The sequence below is a fragment of the Anoplopoma fimbria genome, chromosome 1, assembly GCF_027596085.1.
Source record: "Anoplopoma fimbria isolate UVic2021 breed Golden Eagle Sablefish chromosome 1, Afim_UVic_2022, whole genome shotgun sequence".
NCBI classification, from domain to species: domain Eukaryota; kingdom Metazoa; phylum Chordata; class Actinopteri; order Perciformes; family Anoplopomatidae; genus Anoplopoma; species Anoplopoma fimbria.
This window is the reverse complement of record NC_072449.1, coordinates 29,372,654-29,387,741: the sequence shown is the minus strand read 5'-3', so window position 1 is coordinate 29,387,741 and position 15,088 is coordinate 29,372,654. Positions and strand designations below refer to the sequence as shown.

Below are 15,088 nucleotides of genomic sequence, written 5' to 3'. Positions count from 1 at the left end.
ACACACACACACACACACACACACACACAAAGGTAACAGCTTTATTACACTGTATGAGTGATGACAGCCAGTATAAGACATCTGTTGTTCACTGAGCAAACAATAAGAGATGACGGGCATACATCTCAACCTGTGGCCACCAAGGAGCTCAGACAATGCTTTACAGATCAATGTGACAAACAACATACACACGCACACACACACACACACCTTTTTGGGGCTATACTCATGTTGGCTAATTGCTAGCGTCGTCACGCTAATGTCCTCGCAGTGCCAATGCTAACGGGTTGATGATCTTCCCCATTTCTTTTAGCACGATAGCATGCTATCTGCTAAATTACCAAACAGAAAGCACACCTGAGGGTGATGGGAATGCTATAAACTTTGCAGGTATAAACCAAAGTTCTGGACCTGATGGTGGCGTTACATAAATAGTCCATGGATCGCACACATGAACAGGATTCATCCTCTGGACAACATGCACCATATTTAAACATTTCATTCATTTTGACATCTCTAGAGCTAAAAAAATGAAAAAAGTTAAATGCAATGCTTACTACAGGTGACAAGAACTCCACAAAGATATGATATTCTGGCTGTAACACTGTGTAGGTGTTCATGTTATTGTGTCCACACTGAAGTTTTCAGCTAAATAAGCAGTTTAAATTACAGTGGCATTGTAAGCTAAAAAATAAAGGAATCTGTCAAAATAGCTTGCTAGTGTCAGTTTCTCATTAGGGAAACATAAAACAAGCAGAAAATAACTCAGATGTTGAGAATCCGACTTCTTTTAATATGAAGACAGGCAAAAAGAATAAAATAAGCTACTTTAGATGTTTAAGTGTGGACCTATACGTCGCTCTATGGCAGCAGGATTTAGCAGTAGGGCTATTGCTTTTAGTAGCGTGGATAGAAAAACTGCATGTGATTGAAGGTCGCCTATATTTCTCTGAGAGCACATTAGGGTGCTGTACTGACTGTTAAAACGCTGTGTTTCCTTGCGTTTACTATTCGCTGCATACTCCTCCATCTTAAACCCCCGTCCTCCTCTTTCCTCACCTCACCTCTCTGGCAGTCATGCAGAGCAATAAACAGTCTATTTAGATCCCTGCTGACCCCATGAGGAGCATTAAACAGCGACACGGCTGTATACTATACGTAAGTCCAGCAGCATTAAACACGTGGTCTGAATCAGGCTTACATGTCACATGTTCATAGTTCTTAAAGGGGAGATGAGAGGTGGGAGGTTCACTTAGTATTATTTTGTCCTGAGCTGTATAAAGGAATTGAAGAAGCATATCGTCAGATATTTGGGAAAGTTTCCACTTGCTCACCTTAAAAGGACAGTTCTGATTTTCCCCGTCAAATATTCTGTCTAACGGGCAAAGCAAAGTGGTGATTACTCATGTTACTCATGTTACTCATACTCTTACAACCCCCAATTCAAAAAATCCAAACTATCTCTTTAAGTGAGATTGAGTTGTGCATGTAGAAAGTGATTTTTGAATTTTGGATCATCATAACTAGTTCTGGAAACAAATCATGAAACTTAAACAACTGCAATCTGTGAACTACACCTCAGATAGATGGATGGATGGATGGATGGACGATAGATAGATAGATAGATAGATAGATAGATAGATAGATAGATAGATAGATAGATAGATAGATAGATAGATAGATAGATAGATAGATAGATAGATAGATAGATAGATAGATAGATAGACTTGAAGACATTGAGTATCCAGAAGTTCAACTTTTAAAATGAACAATAGCTGCATATTCATAGATTCTGGATTTTTAAAAGACAGATGTTTATTAAAAAAAATTCTCAAGTAGTTGTTGAACTTTTAGTGAAAAAAGCAAAGCTTTTTATTCAGTATGTCTTTTAGCTTGGAGGGAATACCAGGCTGATGGGTATGGTCGTAGTCTTTATCTTCCAATCCTGTAAGTTGTTATCTGCTCTTCCTGTGGCTGTCTTAGGACTGTAGAACAGGTGAGTTATACGTCACCTAGGACCCTGATCCTGGTCTTTGAAACGATCAAATAAATGACTGTAAACTGATAGAAATTTGAAACGCTCAGCCAAGCAGGGACTGTACACGGTAAGATTTAATGTGTGTGTGTGTGTGTGTGTGTGTGTGTGTGTGTGTGTGTGTGTGTGTCCGGAGTCCTCTGCAGTGCTCTTCCTCCTCTGCAGTGGAGGCTGTTATGTAAAGGGGAGGGGGGTTGGGGGCTCCACTGCAACACCAAAGGACGTCAATCAACACACACACACACACACACACACACACACACACACACACACTCACTCACTCACTCACTCACTCACTCACTCACTCACTCACTCACTCACTCACTCACTCACTCACTCACTCACTCACTCACTCACTCACTCACTCACTCACTCACTCACTCACACACACACACACACACACACACACACACACACACACACACACACACACACACACACACACACACACACACACACACAGAGTTCATTACATGACATAAAGAGGTGCTCTGAGCAGATGCTCATTATCTTCAGCGATACTATTAGGTTAACTATTAGGAGTCACTAGATAAACAGTCGGATGCTACTTCTCCATTCAGGTGCCATTAAATCATTGCAGAGGAAGCAGGCGCAATTAAATGACTTATTGAAAAGAAAAAACAAACAAAACGAAAGATGTTGTTGGTTTCACGTGTTAATGTGAGGACAGTTTCAGCCTCCTAATGGCTCCACACAGATCTGATGTTTCGGTCTCTTCTGTGGAAGCTTTAGTGTCGTTTAAATACCCATTCTCATTAGTGTCATGATTTTTTTCACTAAGCATGTTTCTAAAAACGTTGGCGTTTTCTCTCCATGGTTTTTATGCAAAAAATGTAAAGGGCACATAAAACAGGTGGATGGAAATGCACCTCGTGTCCCCTTAGCACTCAGAGACCTGACCTCAACCCCCTCCATCACCTTTTGTGATGAACTGGAACTGGACTGAGAGCCAGACCTGATCAGCCATCAGTGCTGGACCTCACTAACGCTCTGCTGGCTGAATGGGAGCAAACCGCTGCAGAGACTGTTACAACAGCAGATTCATTTTATTTTATTATTTGTTTATGCACCTTTATTAGCTCTTCATTGGTTCTTTTTTAGCACTCTTTCCTACTTTATACAGCCACTGCTGTATAACAATGTCCCTCTGGATAATTAAAGTTCTGTCTTATCTTCTTGTCTGTCCCGTTTATTTATAACCTAGTTTTTTTCTTGTCCCACTGTAAACCCCATCTTTTTCTGCCTCTCTTTTAAAAAGCCACGACAGCGACGATGGTATTGTTTCACCTTGTGAGTCAAAATGTGAACTTAAAAAACACCTTCTGGAGCAGGAGCTACCACAGAAGCAGTTAAGATCTCTTTAAAAAGGTCTGTAAAGGTCTGAGGACAGATTTGATCAAGATGATGACTTCACAAGATGCAAAATGCAGTCTGTAGACTTTACAGATGTGCAGTTGAGATCAAGAGGAAGGCAGAGTTTGAGCAAGGGAGCTTGAAACACACACTTAACACCCCTGGTTTGGTTCAGCGTCGCAGCGGGTGAGATCCCATCTCAAGGCTCTTCTCTAGTTTGTCCTCGTCAGCGATGCGTCACACTCCGTCGCTCCTCCTCTCTCTGCCGCCTCAGCAGAAACAGGCCTTATCACTCTCCACACCGCACCGGCAGAGGAAGAGACACTGGTGTGCACGTGAGAGAGAGAGAGAGAGAGACCGAATGTTTAGTGCATGGATGAGCAAAGAAGCAGATATCCTGCGTCACTGTTTCTGTCCCTGCAGGATAACTAAGAGTTGGTTAACGAGAGCGCAGTCTCCATGGTAACAGGAGGCTGTTGCCATGGACACTGAGCTGTATTTCTTAATCCAGACAAAGATGGTAGTGAAAAATGACGTACAGTTCCTCCATGCTTAGTATGAACCAAAATATATATTGATATTGTGAACGATTATTCTTGGTTATATCTTGATATAAAAAAGTTTCTTTACAATATTTTGTATTTTTATACAGAAAAAGCATTAATATGTGTGTTCTCTGTGAGAATTGAGCAAATTAAACTCATTGTTTTAAAGTACTAACAATAAATGTTATAATGTCCAAGTAAGCATCGAAATGATCAAATCCTCATTTATTTTTCTTTGGAATATAAAGTTGACTCCCCTGCAATTTAAAAACACTGCTGCTCCTTTATTTTTTATTCAACCAACCATAAACAGATTGTATCGACTTAGGAAGCTTAAGGTTTTAACGTAAGTATTTTATTTTTGCCACGCGTTTGGAATCTCATATAGACATAGAAGAGCCACCCAACATGTACAGCAAGTCTCTCTCGCCAAATACTAATACTTATATTAAGGATGCTAGCACATTTCACTAGATTTTTCCTGCTTATTTAGTATTTTAAATAATTTAGTTTGTTTGTTTTTCCTTGTCATTGTTCTGTTTTGTCAATTGTCCTGATTGTTTTTAAGGCTGTGTAGTGAAGACAACAACAACTTCCCACAATGTGGACAACACAGTTCCTATAGAGGATTTGCTTTAAGCTCATTTTGCATCCTTGCGGCGCTCTGTTAGCGTGATACCATCTATGCAGTCCCTACATGCAATCTGACGGCAGTTTTGTAAGGGTTTGTCATCAGTAAGAAATTTATAACGTGAATTTAAATGTTTGATCTTAGTGAATAATATGAATCTGTTTGATTCAATAAGACTGACAGCAGTTAAAATGCATGATAATCAATGCAACAAAAGAACTATAAGAGGCTTAATTTCTAGTATTACACCTTTTTTTTGATTTTATATAAAAATCAACCAGCGCATATGTTATGCTTCATAACCATATCTGTGTCTCTTTGTGTGTGTAGGACACTGGATTACTGCCAGAGACGGTCAGTGCCACCTTACTGAACACATGGAGTTTAGATGTTGGAGTGCATAGACGCGGGTGAGAGGACGGGTAAAGGTCAGGGTGAGCATGATTAAGTTTGAATTGACCAGTAAATTTGACATTTGTAATGAGGAAAATGTCCTATATTACATCTGAAAGCATCTGGATGAAGGCGAGATGAAAAATGATAATAAGAAGCCAGAAGGTGAGGGTAAAAAAAAGGACGCAGACACAAGGAGAGAGGATAAGAAGTGAAAGAAGGGAAGGAAACACATTTTTACTTCTTTTACAAAATATGTCCCCGTTTGAAAAGTGTCCTATTCTGCTCCCCAAGGACAGAACTCATTCCATATCAGCCTGCAGATGAAAGGGGAGCTTGAGGAAGCAGGCGATCTGTATTCAGCACTTTTAATTACAAGGAGCAAGAAAAAGAAGTAGGGAGATCTCATTTCACGGGCGGCGGGAGGGAGGGAGGGAGGGAGGAGGCTGCAGGCCTGTAAGCTCATTTCTGCCCCAGCACAGTCCTTTATGTAAGTGACCTGGAGAAAGGCTTCAGGAGTATTACTGGGAAATCATGTTGTATTATTTAACAGTGGTCACTCAGTCCACTCTGCTAACAACGCTCGGGTCAAAAGAGGACAAATTTAGGACCAGTATTTCACAACTTAAATCTGGAACTGCTCCTTATTGGACTAATCTGTGCACTTTTGAGCAGTAGATGATATCTGCTGCAATCAATATGATCAAATAGGGCAGTCTGACCTTTTTAAAAGAGACACCTCTGAGAAGAAAATGTCTTTTCCTATCAAGTTTCAGCATAATTCAGTAAATATTTTGAAAATGACAGTGTCCTCTCGGCCCAAAATTTCAATGACATAAAAGAAATACTACAATCTTTTGGAAAAATTAACGTATTTGCAGTCTGACTGGCCGTTGAGATCAATCTGGGTAACGGTTTTGTGTGTTCAGATTTAGATTGGCAGCCAAGTGTAGCTTTGTTTAGGAAACACCGGTTTCAAGATCCTTTCTTGTCTTGTCAATCTACATGTAGTTTATTTTTATTTCACGTCTGTCTCTATGCGTCCCATTAAGACACATCTATTCGACAACTATCTCTGTACATTGCACACTTTCTTTATACTTCATACTGTGAGCTTTTGCACATTTCCCGCAATGTATTTGTTTACTGCACTTATCCTATTCGTAGTAGTTTGTAGCACTTACTATATTCGTATTAGTCTGTTGCAATTATTGTTTTCGTAGTAATCTGCCTCTGTTTTTGCACATTCATGCACAAAACTGCACAGGTGTTTTTTACTTTTGTAGCACTCGCTTTCTATTTTCCCTTTCTATGATTTTTTCATATATATACCAACACATGAAGGCAAAGTCTTTGCATTTAAAAGCCTTCTATGCCATAGATCTTATTCTGACTTTAATTTAAAGTTGCTGTTAGGAACTTTTAACAGGATTTGTCTCACTGTGATACTGGGAGCCACAAAACTGAACCTGACGCATTGTTGGGCCCACAGGAGCAAGAAGGGAGGCACAGGAGAACCCAGAACCAGGACTGAGCGGGGCAGACTGTCAGACCCTTGGTGCAGTAAAATGAGAGGTTTTCTATATTGACTCTGGTTCTCTGGAAACACATGGACTGTCAAAATCACAACAAAATGATAGTTCTTTATAGTAACTTTAATGCATTGGAAATTTACAGTGAAAATGAAAAACTGATTATGTTTAATGATATCTGGTTATGTGAAAGGATGACAGGAGGCAGCAGGTTTTGTGGGAATGCAGTCTGAAGTTCAACCTGCAATGCCGCTTTCTTTTTGGCCACTTGGGGGCAGCGTAAACAAGCTGTAAATGCAACACTGACATATTACCTTCTTTTTAGAGCACAGAACAAATTTGATCTACTTTGAAAGCTTTTGCATTTCATGGCACTATATTTTCCTTTTGTCAATGATAATAATGTTAATATAAAAGCAATAATGTTGAGGTTTTGACTGTTGGTTGGACTAAACTAAATTTGGGCTCTGGGCAATTGTGATGCTATGTCTTACTATTTTTTACAAACCAATCAATTTATGTACTTACATATCTAGCAAATATGGAGTAACATTATCAATTCATTAGAAGTAGTGATTGTGTCCACCTGATGAATGTTAGACCAATATTTAATCTTTTTTCCTGTGGGAAATATCTCTATAGCTGGTAAATGCTGAAAAAAAAAAGAAATTAGACACAAATTTCTGTTTTTGTACGTTTTTTATTTTTTCATTTTCCAGAGTTTCAAATCATCAAAATGACATATAAACAGATAAATTATGGCTCTGATACACTGGGGAGTGAAGACTTAATTTGACCGTCTCGTCCTGGACTGAACCAAGTCCCCAATTTAGAACTTGGACTGTACCAAGTCTAAAACCCCCCTTGAATGAAGCTGCTAAGAGAACCGTGTCTTGCTCGTTGATGGTCACTTTAAATGATCATTTTAGTCATTCATGGCATTTAAAAAGGTCTTTTTGTTTCCTAAAGAGGCTGAATGTGATGGTCATCAGGTGTTTGTTGGGATTTTACTTTGGAGACAGTAGTACGGATCAGGAGATGATGGACCCTCCTACGGAGGAGCAACCTCCTCGTTTGTCTCTTTCAGGGACATTTAAGGAGTTGATGCACCTACGCACAAAGAAATTCAAAATCTGATGATCTATCTTGCGTTATGTGATTCTCCTATAACTTTCCCTAAAAGGTTTAGACTACTTAAAATGAGAAACTACTGAGTAGTTTCTCATTTAATGGACAATTTGTCCAAAATAGCATTGTGGAAAACATCTGGTACAAAATGATTAACCGCAAATGCAGTTCGGTCCATTCCATCACATCAAACATCTTAGATGACCGTGTTTTCATTGTCAGATCAATATGCGCCAATCAGAATACCATCAAATCGTAAAAATGTGGTTTATCATTGACAGTCGTCAGACAATACTCTGATAGTGTAGTGTTTCTTTCTCTTTCATTTATCGACAGCAAATCTTTAAACCGGGTTGATCAATTGGAAAAGTCCATGTTTGTTTCTGGGGGGGGTTCAGACCAGGACACACAAACACACAGTGGCAACAGTCAGAGGCAGTTTAAACGGCGTTCACAGCAGCGTTTAAAACCTGCTCACCGGTTGGCTGATTCTGTCACTGATGCCTCTCCCTGTTGCAGCGCTGCAACGATTAGTTGATTCAAAAATTCATCTGCTAATATTTTGATAATCGACAAAAACTTGATTTTATTAAGCAAACATGCCAATCATTCTGCTTGTATTATTTTACAACCTTATGAACTGAGTATCGTTGGTCGCCATTTTAAAACATCGACTTGAACTCTTGGAAATTGCAATATTTTTACAGTTTTTTGATAATTCACAAATCGATTGACACAGTAATAAGCAGATTAATCAATAATCAAAAGAATCGTGAGTTGCAGCAACAACATTCTCCGTTGCCTCCAAATGTTACTTAAGTAGTCTTGCACCTTTTAAATAGTTTAAGGCCAGGGGTACATTAAAAAAACCTAAACGCTAAAAACAAGGAACAGCAGAAATCAAAGTGACAGTTCTGAATAGATGTTTTGGAAATGTTTGATTTAAGAATGACCGTGGCTGTTGATGGAAGCTTAGTCTCTTTCAGGTTTTGAACCTGTGACTTTATAAATCCAAAACAAATATTCAAATCTTGGTATCCAAATGAAAAAGTTGTTTTCTGACATCAATTATAAAAACAAACAGTGAGTTTGTAAACAAAGGCTGAAACCCATTGTTGTCTTTCTTTTTTTCACGTAAAATATACACCTTATGTTCAGAGCATTCCCCGGGGATCCAAACGGTCCACGGGGCAGAACATAACAACGTTGTACCATCGTAGCATTTATCTGTCTCATCTTCTGAAAAATAGGATAAAGATACCATCTCTCCTATCATACACAAGCACCCTTCATGTGACTTCACTAAACGCTTAGGCATTGGTGCCATTATTTTTCTTCTCTGCGTTGAACGTACCGTATTAAAAAAGTTCTTTTTCATGCACATTCTCTCCCTTAAACCCGCCAGTGATGTCCCAGAGCCGCAGATGGAGCTGAGTTTGGCTGAGTGGATTATGGGTAAAACAGCACATTTCATCATTGCATTTAGATTTCTAGATATCTGAAGACGACACTGAATTAATTTGAGATTTGTCTGAGTAGAACATCTGAGATGCTTCTCTTTAAATCAAACGTTTTGAAGCATTTCGATCCTTTTTTAGCTTCAAAAGGAAAATACGAGAGTGAAGTCCTCTATTTGGGTTTTGAAATGTCTACATCACAGACTGTATATAAGAAGGGGACATAGTCATTGTGACGTCACCCATTTGTCTGTGGACTGCGATTTTGAAGCCTTTAGTTTCGATTTTTGTGCTTTATGGTGTATTTGACTCTAAATTGACCATAATAAACTAAATGAACATCATGCTGTATTGAAGAAGATTTGAATCTAGAGATTGAGACCATAAACTCATGTTTACAATGTTTACTGAGGGAATAAATCAAGAGAGAAGTAGAGTCATTTTCTCATAGACTTCTATACAATCTGACTTCTTTTTGTAACCGGAGGAGCCCCCTGATGGTCAGTAGAGAGAATGCAATTTAATGCTTCCGCATTGGCTTCACTCATCAGAACCAGAGGTTACCGCCTGGTCTACATCCCTCTCTAGGTCTGAACTGCAGCTCCAAGTGGAACATTCCAATTGGTGGAATACCAACAAAACGGCCACTTATTGCTTGAGATCTGTCGGACTCCCTGTTGGAGGCTTGAAACCAAAATGCGCTGAGTAGTTGAGTTTGTTTTTAGGTCTAACATGACGATGCCTTTACAATAACCATGCTTTAATTGTTCAAAAATGATTTTTCTATCTTCAATTAAAAGAGCATCACAGAAAAACGTTCTGTCCACGCGCTCCTATGCAAGCATTACTTTGTGAGCATAAGGGTTGTTTGGAGCTAAGTCTCTTTTTTTTTTTGTAATTTCAAGACAACGATGAGACAATAAAGCCTTTATTTCCTGGAGAAGACTTAATACATTTATGTTTGCGTCAAGCGAATTCTAACAAGTACCGCTCTGAATAGAAAACATTTAACTCAACAGTGAAATAAGTTCAAACAGGGCGGCTTGGTTTGGTTTGCATCAGTTTCCTTTTTTCATCTTCTTTTTTTTTGTCTAGCTTATTGTCAAACAATGTTATAGGAGCACAATGCTATATCTCATTTTAATTTAGCAACTGTGAATTATTTACAAAACCTAAGAAAAGTAGGAGGAGCGAAAGAAAATGCTGCTTCCTACTGGGAAGAATTCACAGAGTCAAAATGGCTGATTTTTACCACCAAAGCGTCCAAGCTCGGACACCCATCGATGGCTCTGGGCCCGCCATGTCTGTTCCTTATTATAATTATTATTAATATCAATATTCTCTGACTCACACCCCAGATAGCACAAAGTACCAAACTTCACCTGCTCCATTTGAAAAAACTACAGAAGGTACCGTTACCATGAACTTAATCAAGTTGACAAAACACACACACACACACACACACACACACACACACACACACACACACACACACACACACACACACACACACACACACACACACACACACACACACACACACACATTCAAACACACACAAATGTTGATTTAAAAAAAAAAGAAAACAAATTTATAAAATGAAAATCAAAAATGCACTTTTAGAAAATAAGTCAGACTGATACCCATAGACGCATTAGCTAACACACACACACATGCACACACAGTCTGCAGCAGAGGGTGCTGGTTGGCTGTCGTGGTCCTTTTTTCAGACAGGGCTTTTGAAGCACTCTCTCTTTCTGTTCTATTGGGTTGTTCATACCTGCTGAGGGGCCAATGATGTAAGCAATGACATCACACGATCATAGATGATGTCATTCAGATAGCCCCCACCCCCCTCTTTTTCCTGATCGAGTTCAGCGGAGTGTCGGACTGAAAGTTACAGGAAGAGAACCTACCCGTCTTCTTCCCTGTGAGGGTGACTAGGGGAGGTCAAGCTTCGGGGTCAAAGGTCACAGGATAAAGGAGCAGTTGTTGCAGGTTGTAAAAGACAAAAAAAAAGAAGAAGAAGGGAGAGAAGGACTGTAGGCTGTCGCCATCGCTGGCCTCCTGTCTACAAAAAAGAGAAGAAGAAAGAGAGACGAAGGAGGGAAGGACGAGATGGAGGAGTGCAAGGCTAGCTAGCGGTTGTTGTGGCTCTCATTGAGGCCTCCTTAGCAGCCAAAATGAGAGGAGTCAGACTGGAGAGGGGCTTCGCCATCTTCAGAAACTGGTGCTGAGAGGAGGAGGAGAAGGTGAGAGAGAGGAGGAGAGAGGAAGAGGGAGGGGGAGAGAGGGAAGGAGCGAGGGAGGTGGAGAAAAGAGAGAGATATTTCAGTTCAGTGCCTAAAGTTAATTTCATAATTCATGAAAAATATGATGTAATAAAAGAAAAAAGAATTGCTGCCCTCATGTGTAAAGTGCTTTAATAGTCATGGTCTGCAACACATAGGGTTTACTTATCTTTAAGACTTCTTCCATTTTCACTGTGTGTGTGTGTGTGTGTGTGTGTGTGTGTGTGTGTGTGTGTGTGTGTGTGTGTGTGTGTGTGTGTGTGTGAGAGAGAGAGATACAGTGCATAAATACAAATGTATTATTATTATTAATGCCTTTACATTCTGTTTTATTATGAATTACGAATGTCAGACTTTAATGCAACCCTTAAGGCTTGGTTTAATGTAGCAGTAATTTACATATATTTGGGTTGAAACGTGTTTATATATATATATATATATATATATATACATATTTATATAAAATATATTTATGTGTCTGTGTTCATTAAAATAAAAGTTTTAACAGAAATCCTGAATTACAAACTTGAGGTATGTGGGTTGAACCAGTCAGCATTCACTGTATCAGACATTTGGTAAATGCTTTTTGTTGGTTCTGCACCGTGTTGGTGTGGTCAGGTGGTGGGACGTTCAGGACTAGATTAAAGATTCCTGTTGGGATGGTTCAGGTATAAATTACTGGAGCTGCAACCAAAGCAGAACACACGTCATCCTCTTTGGATCTGACGATGTTCTACTGAACACACAGAGAACATTATCGTCTTTATGAAAATCTTGTTGTTATATTTCAATACTTTGTTCTTGTTTTTAATCGTATATATAACGTAACCATGATGTTATGATAAAATGTAGTTTTTGGTGAGAAATCCAGTCATTAGGAGATGTTTCCACAGCAACATAAAATAGATATCAGAGAGGGAATTATGTCCTGTTTAACTTTAACTCACTGGTGTCTGATTGGTTCGGTACCAGCAAAGAATGTAACAGAAGATCTCATCAAAGCTCCCTGAATACAGGCTGTGAGAAATCACAGTGACCTCTTATTTAATGCTTACGCACACAATTGAATCAACCTTTATACGATTGCTTCAGAGAACAAGGACTCGCTCGTACAAAGGAGCCATTCAATTGGATTACTTCTAAAACAGACCTCCTTCTGAAAACTATATAAAGTCCTGGTTTCACCTCTCAGCTCTGAGTCATTGTACAGTTATGCAACTCAGTAACACCTCCACGTCTCTACACCTACACAGCTGTCTGTCTGTCTGTCTGTCTGTCTGTCTGTCTGTCTGTCTGTCTGTCTGTCTGTCTGTCTGTCTGTCTGTCTGTCTGTCTGTGAGTGGACAACTGAACCTCAAACAGACTGGATTCAATTTGTCAAACCACCTAAACGCCCTTCGGGACAGACTAAGTGCTCATTTTCAGTTTGGCTCTGTTCCAATCTTATTATTTATTATATGCAGACTATGGAGATGAGAGTACTCTACACACGCATACACACACACACACACACACACACACACACACACACACACACACACACACACACACACACACACACACACACACACACACACACACACACACACAGCTGCTGTACCTGCAGTAGGTCTTTTGCCGAGCCTCTCTTCTCCACGTCCATCTCCAGACATCGGTTCAGGAAGTCCCTGAACGTCGTCGACAGCTTCTCCGGGTTCTGAAGCTCCGGCGTCCCGTTGGTTGCTATGAGATACAGCGCCTGGGGGGACACACACACACAACACACATGTGAGCAACTCGGTAGCCTTCATCCCATGAAGCAAACACATTCTTACAACAACTAGGTGTGTAGAAAATAATTTTACTTCGGTGCCATCTAGTGGTGTTTTTTTACAATGACACTGATGACAACTTTTTTGTACTGTGGATATCTACAGAGAACTCTGCTAGGACAATATGTATTATAATGACCCTATTATAACATAACCTGATTATAAAACACCTGTTAGAGGGAAACTACTTTCAGTCCAAGTCTTAGTCCAGGGGGTACAGAGTCCTAATCCTTGTTATGTTATAGGTCTTCTACTTGTGATTGAGGTTGGAGGAGTTCAAACTGACTTCAAGAAACGTTAAAGCTACAAACGACCCTATAATGCACCACCCTCTCTCCATTCAAAAACAATATCTGCATATAGTCTAGTCCTCAAATATGATATTCTTAATTGTAATAACCGGAAGGAAAAAAATGTCTCAGTCCAATATGATATTTAATAAATGCATTTGAGTTGGTTTTCACTGTCAAACTGTTTTCATAATATTCTGGCAAAATGAGAATGTTATGTAGCGAACTGTCTCACCCTCAGCGGGTTCTCATTCAGGTACGGCGGCTCCCCCTCCACCATCTCTATGGCCATGATGCCCAGGGACCAGATGTCCACTTTGGGGCCGTAGGCTTTGCGGGTCACGACCTCCGGGGCCATCCAGTACGGGGTCCCCACCATGGTGCTGCGTTTACTCTGCTCTGGAGTGATCTGGGCGCAGAACCCGAAGTCGGCTGTGAGGAGGAGAGAGGACGACATGAGTTCAAAGTGTTCACAACGTTTGACAGACACAACAAGACTTCCCTTTTACTGTTTGCAACAATGATGATGTTACATGAACATAAAGGCTCATGTTAACTTTATAAAAGCTTGGATAAATCCCAGAAAAATATCTTTACCGTCTACGACAATTGTCATGTCCACAAACTTTTGTCAGTCTAACAGAAATGCAGCACTGATAACTGATCACTGATCCCACTGCATCCACTGTAGTTAGATAGACTGAAGTTCAATACTGGTCCCAATAGAATCAGAGCTAATACCAGCAACTACTACAACAATCCCACCCAACTACTACGCAGTAAGCAGCCTTATAGAAATAGTAAATTACAATAATTATGATATAATAAATATAACATGAGGTCATCTGTGGACTGACTGAGTTTGACGGAGCCGTCAATGCCCAGCAGGATGTTGTCGCTCTTAATGTCCCGATGGATGACCTGGTTTGAGTGGAGGAACTCCAACGCATGGATACACTGGAGACAGAGAGAGAAACACAGTGAGACAGACAAAAACAAAGACAGAGAGACATATAGAGGGACAGAGAGTCAGAGAGAGAGAAAAAGAGACAGAAACAGGGAAAGAGAGAGACAGAAAAGCAAGAGACAGACAGACAGACAGACAGATGGTGTAAAAGTGGGCATTTTTAATGTATTTCCACTCAATATGACGTCTCATGTCTCTTGTCTCTTACCTCTCTGCACACACCAGCTATCTGGCCTTCATCCATGCAGGTCTCTGTGACAACGTCAGTCAACGAACCTCCGGCCAGGTACTCCATCACCACCCACAGCTCGTCACCCACCAGGTAACTATGAAAACCATCAACACACGCAGGTATTCATATTCACCTTAAGACACGAGACCCGGACATTTCGTCAGACGTTAGAAGACCCGGAGGGGGACTCGCTATATATTTAACTTGAAATGAAATATTCACACACTAAAAAACTGTTTTCAATGGAGGGAAGTTTAGATGCAAGGGTTCACAGAATTACTCGGATTTGGGCTTTTCCTAAAATCTTGAGAGCATTTTGTAAATTTTTGTATTGGATTTTCAATGTAATCAATTATTCCCACAGGTTAAGTAATAACCTGAAGATTTTCCTTTAAATATGTG

General features: G+C 39.9%; 1 protein-coding gene across 5 annotated transcripts in view; it reads right to left on the bottom strand.

The window, feature by feature from the left end:
* Positions 1-9,618: 9,618 nt before the first annotated feature.
* Positions 9,619-15,088, bottom strand: part of pak1 (p21 protein (Cdc42/Rac)-activated kinase 1) — a 53,833-nt gene continuing 48,363 nt past the window's right edge. For 3 of the 5 annotated variants that reach the window (XM_054622224.1, XM_054622167.1, XM_054622301.1), the window contains 5 exons: positions 14,663-14,780; positions 14,345-14,444; positions 13,723-13,919; positions 12,987-13,124; positions 9,619-11,328 (listed from right to left, as the gene is read on the bottom strand). In XM_054622224.1, the coding sequence (XP_054478199.1) occupies positions 11,230-11,328; positions 12,987-13,124; positions 13,723-13,919; positions 14,345-14,444; positions 14,663-14,780 (652 nt within the window). In that variant the 3' untranslated portion in view covers positions 9,619-11,229. Of the gene's footprint in view, positions 11,329-11,870; positions 12,071-12,986; positions 13,125-13,722; positions 13,920-14,344; positions 14,445-14,662; positions 14,781-15,088 lie in introns of those variants that run through there. The other 2 variants (XM_054622440.1, XM_054622375.1) reach the window with 2 other exon arrangements.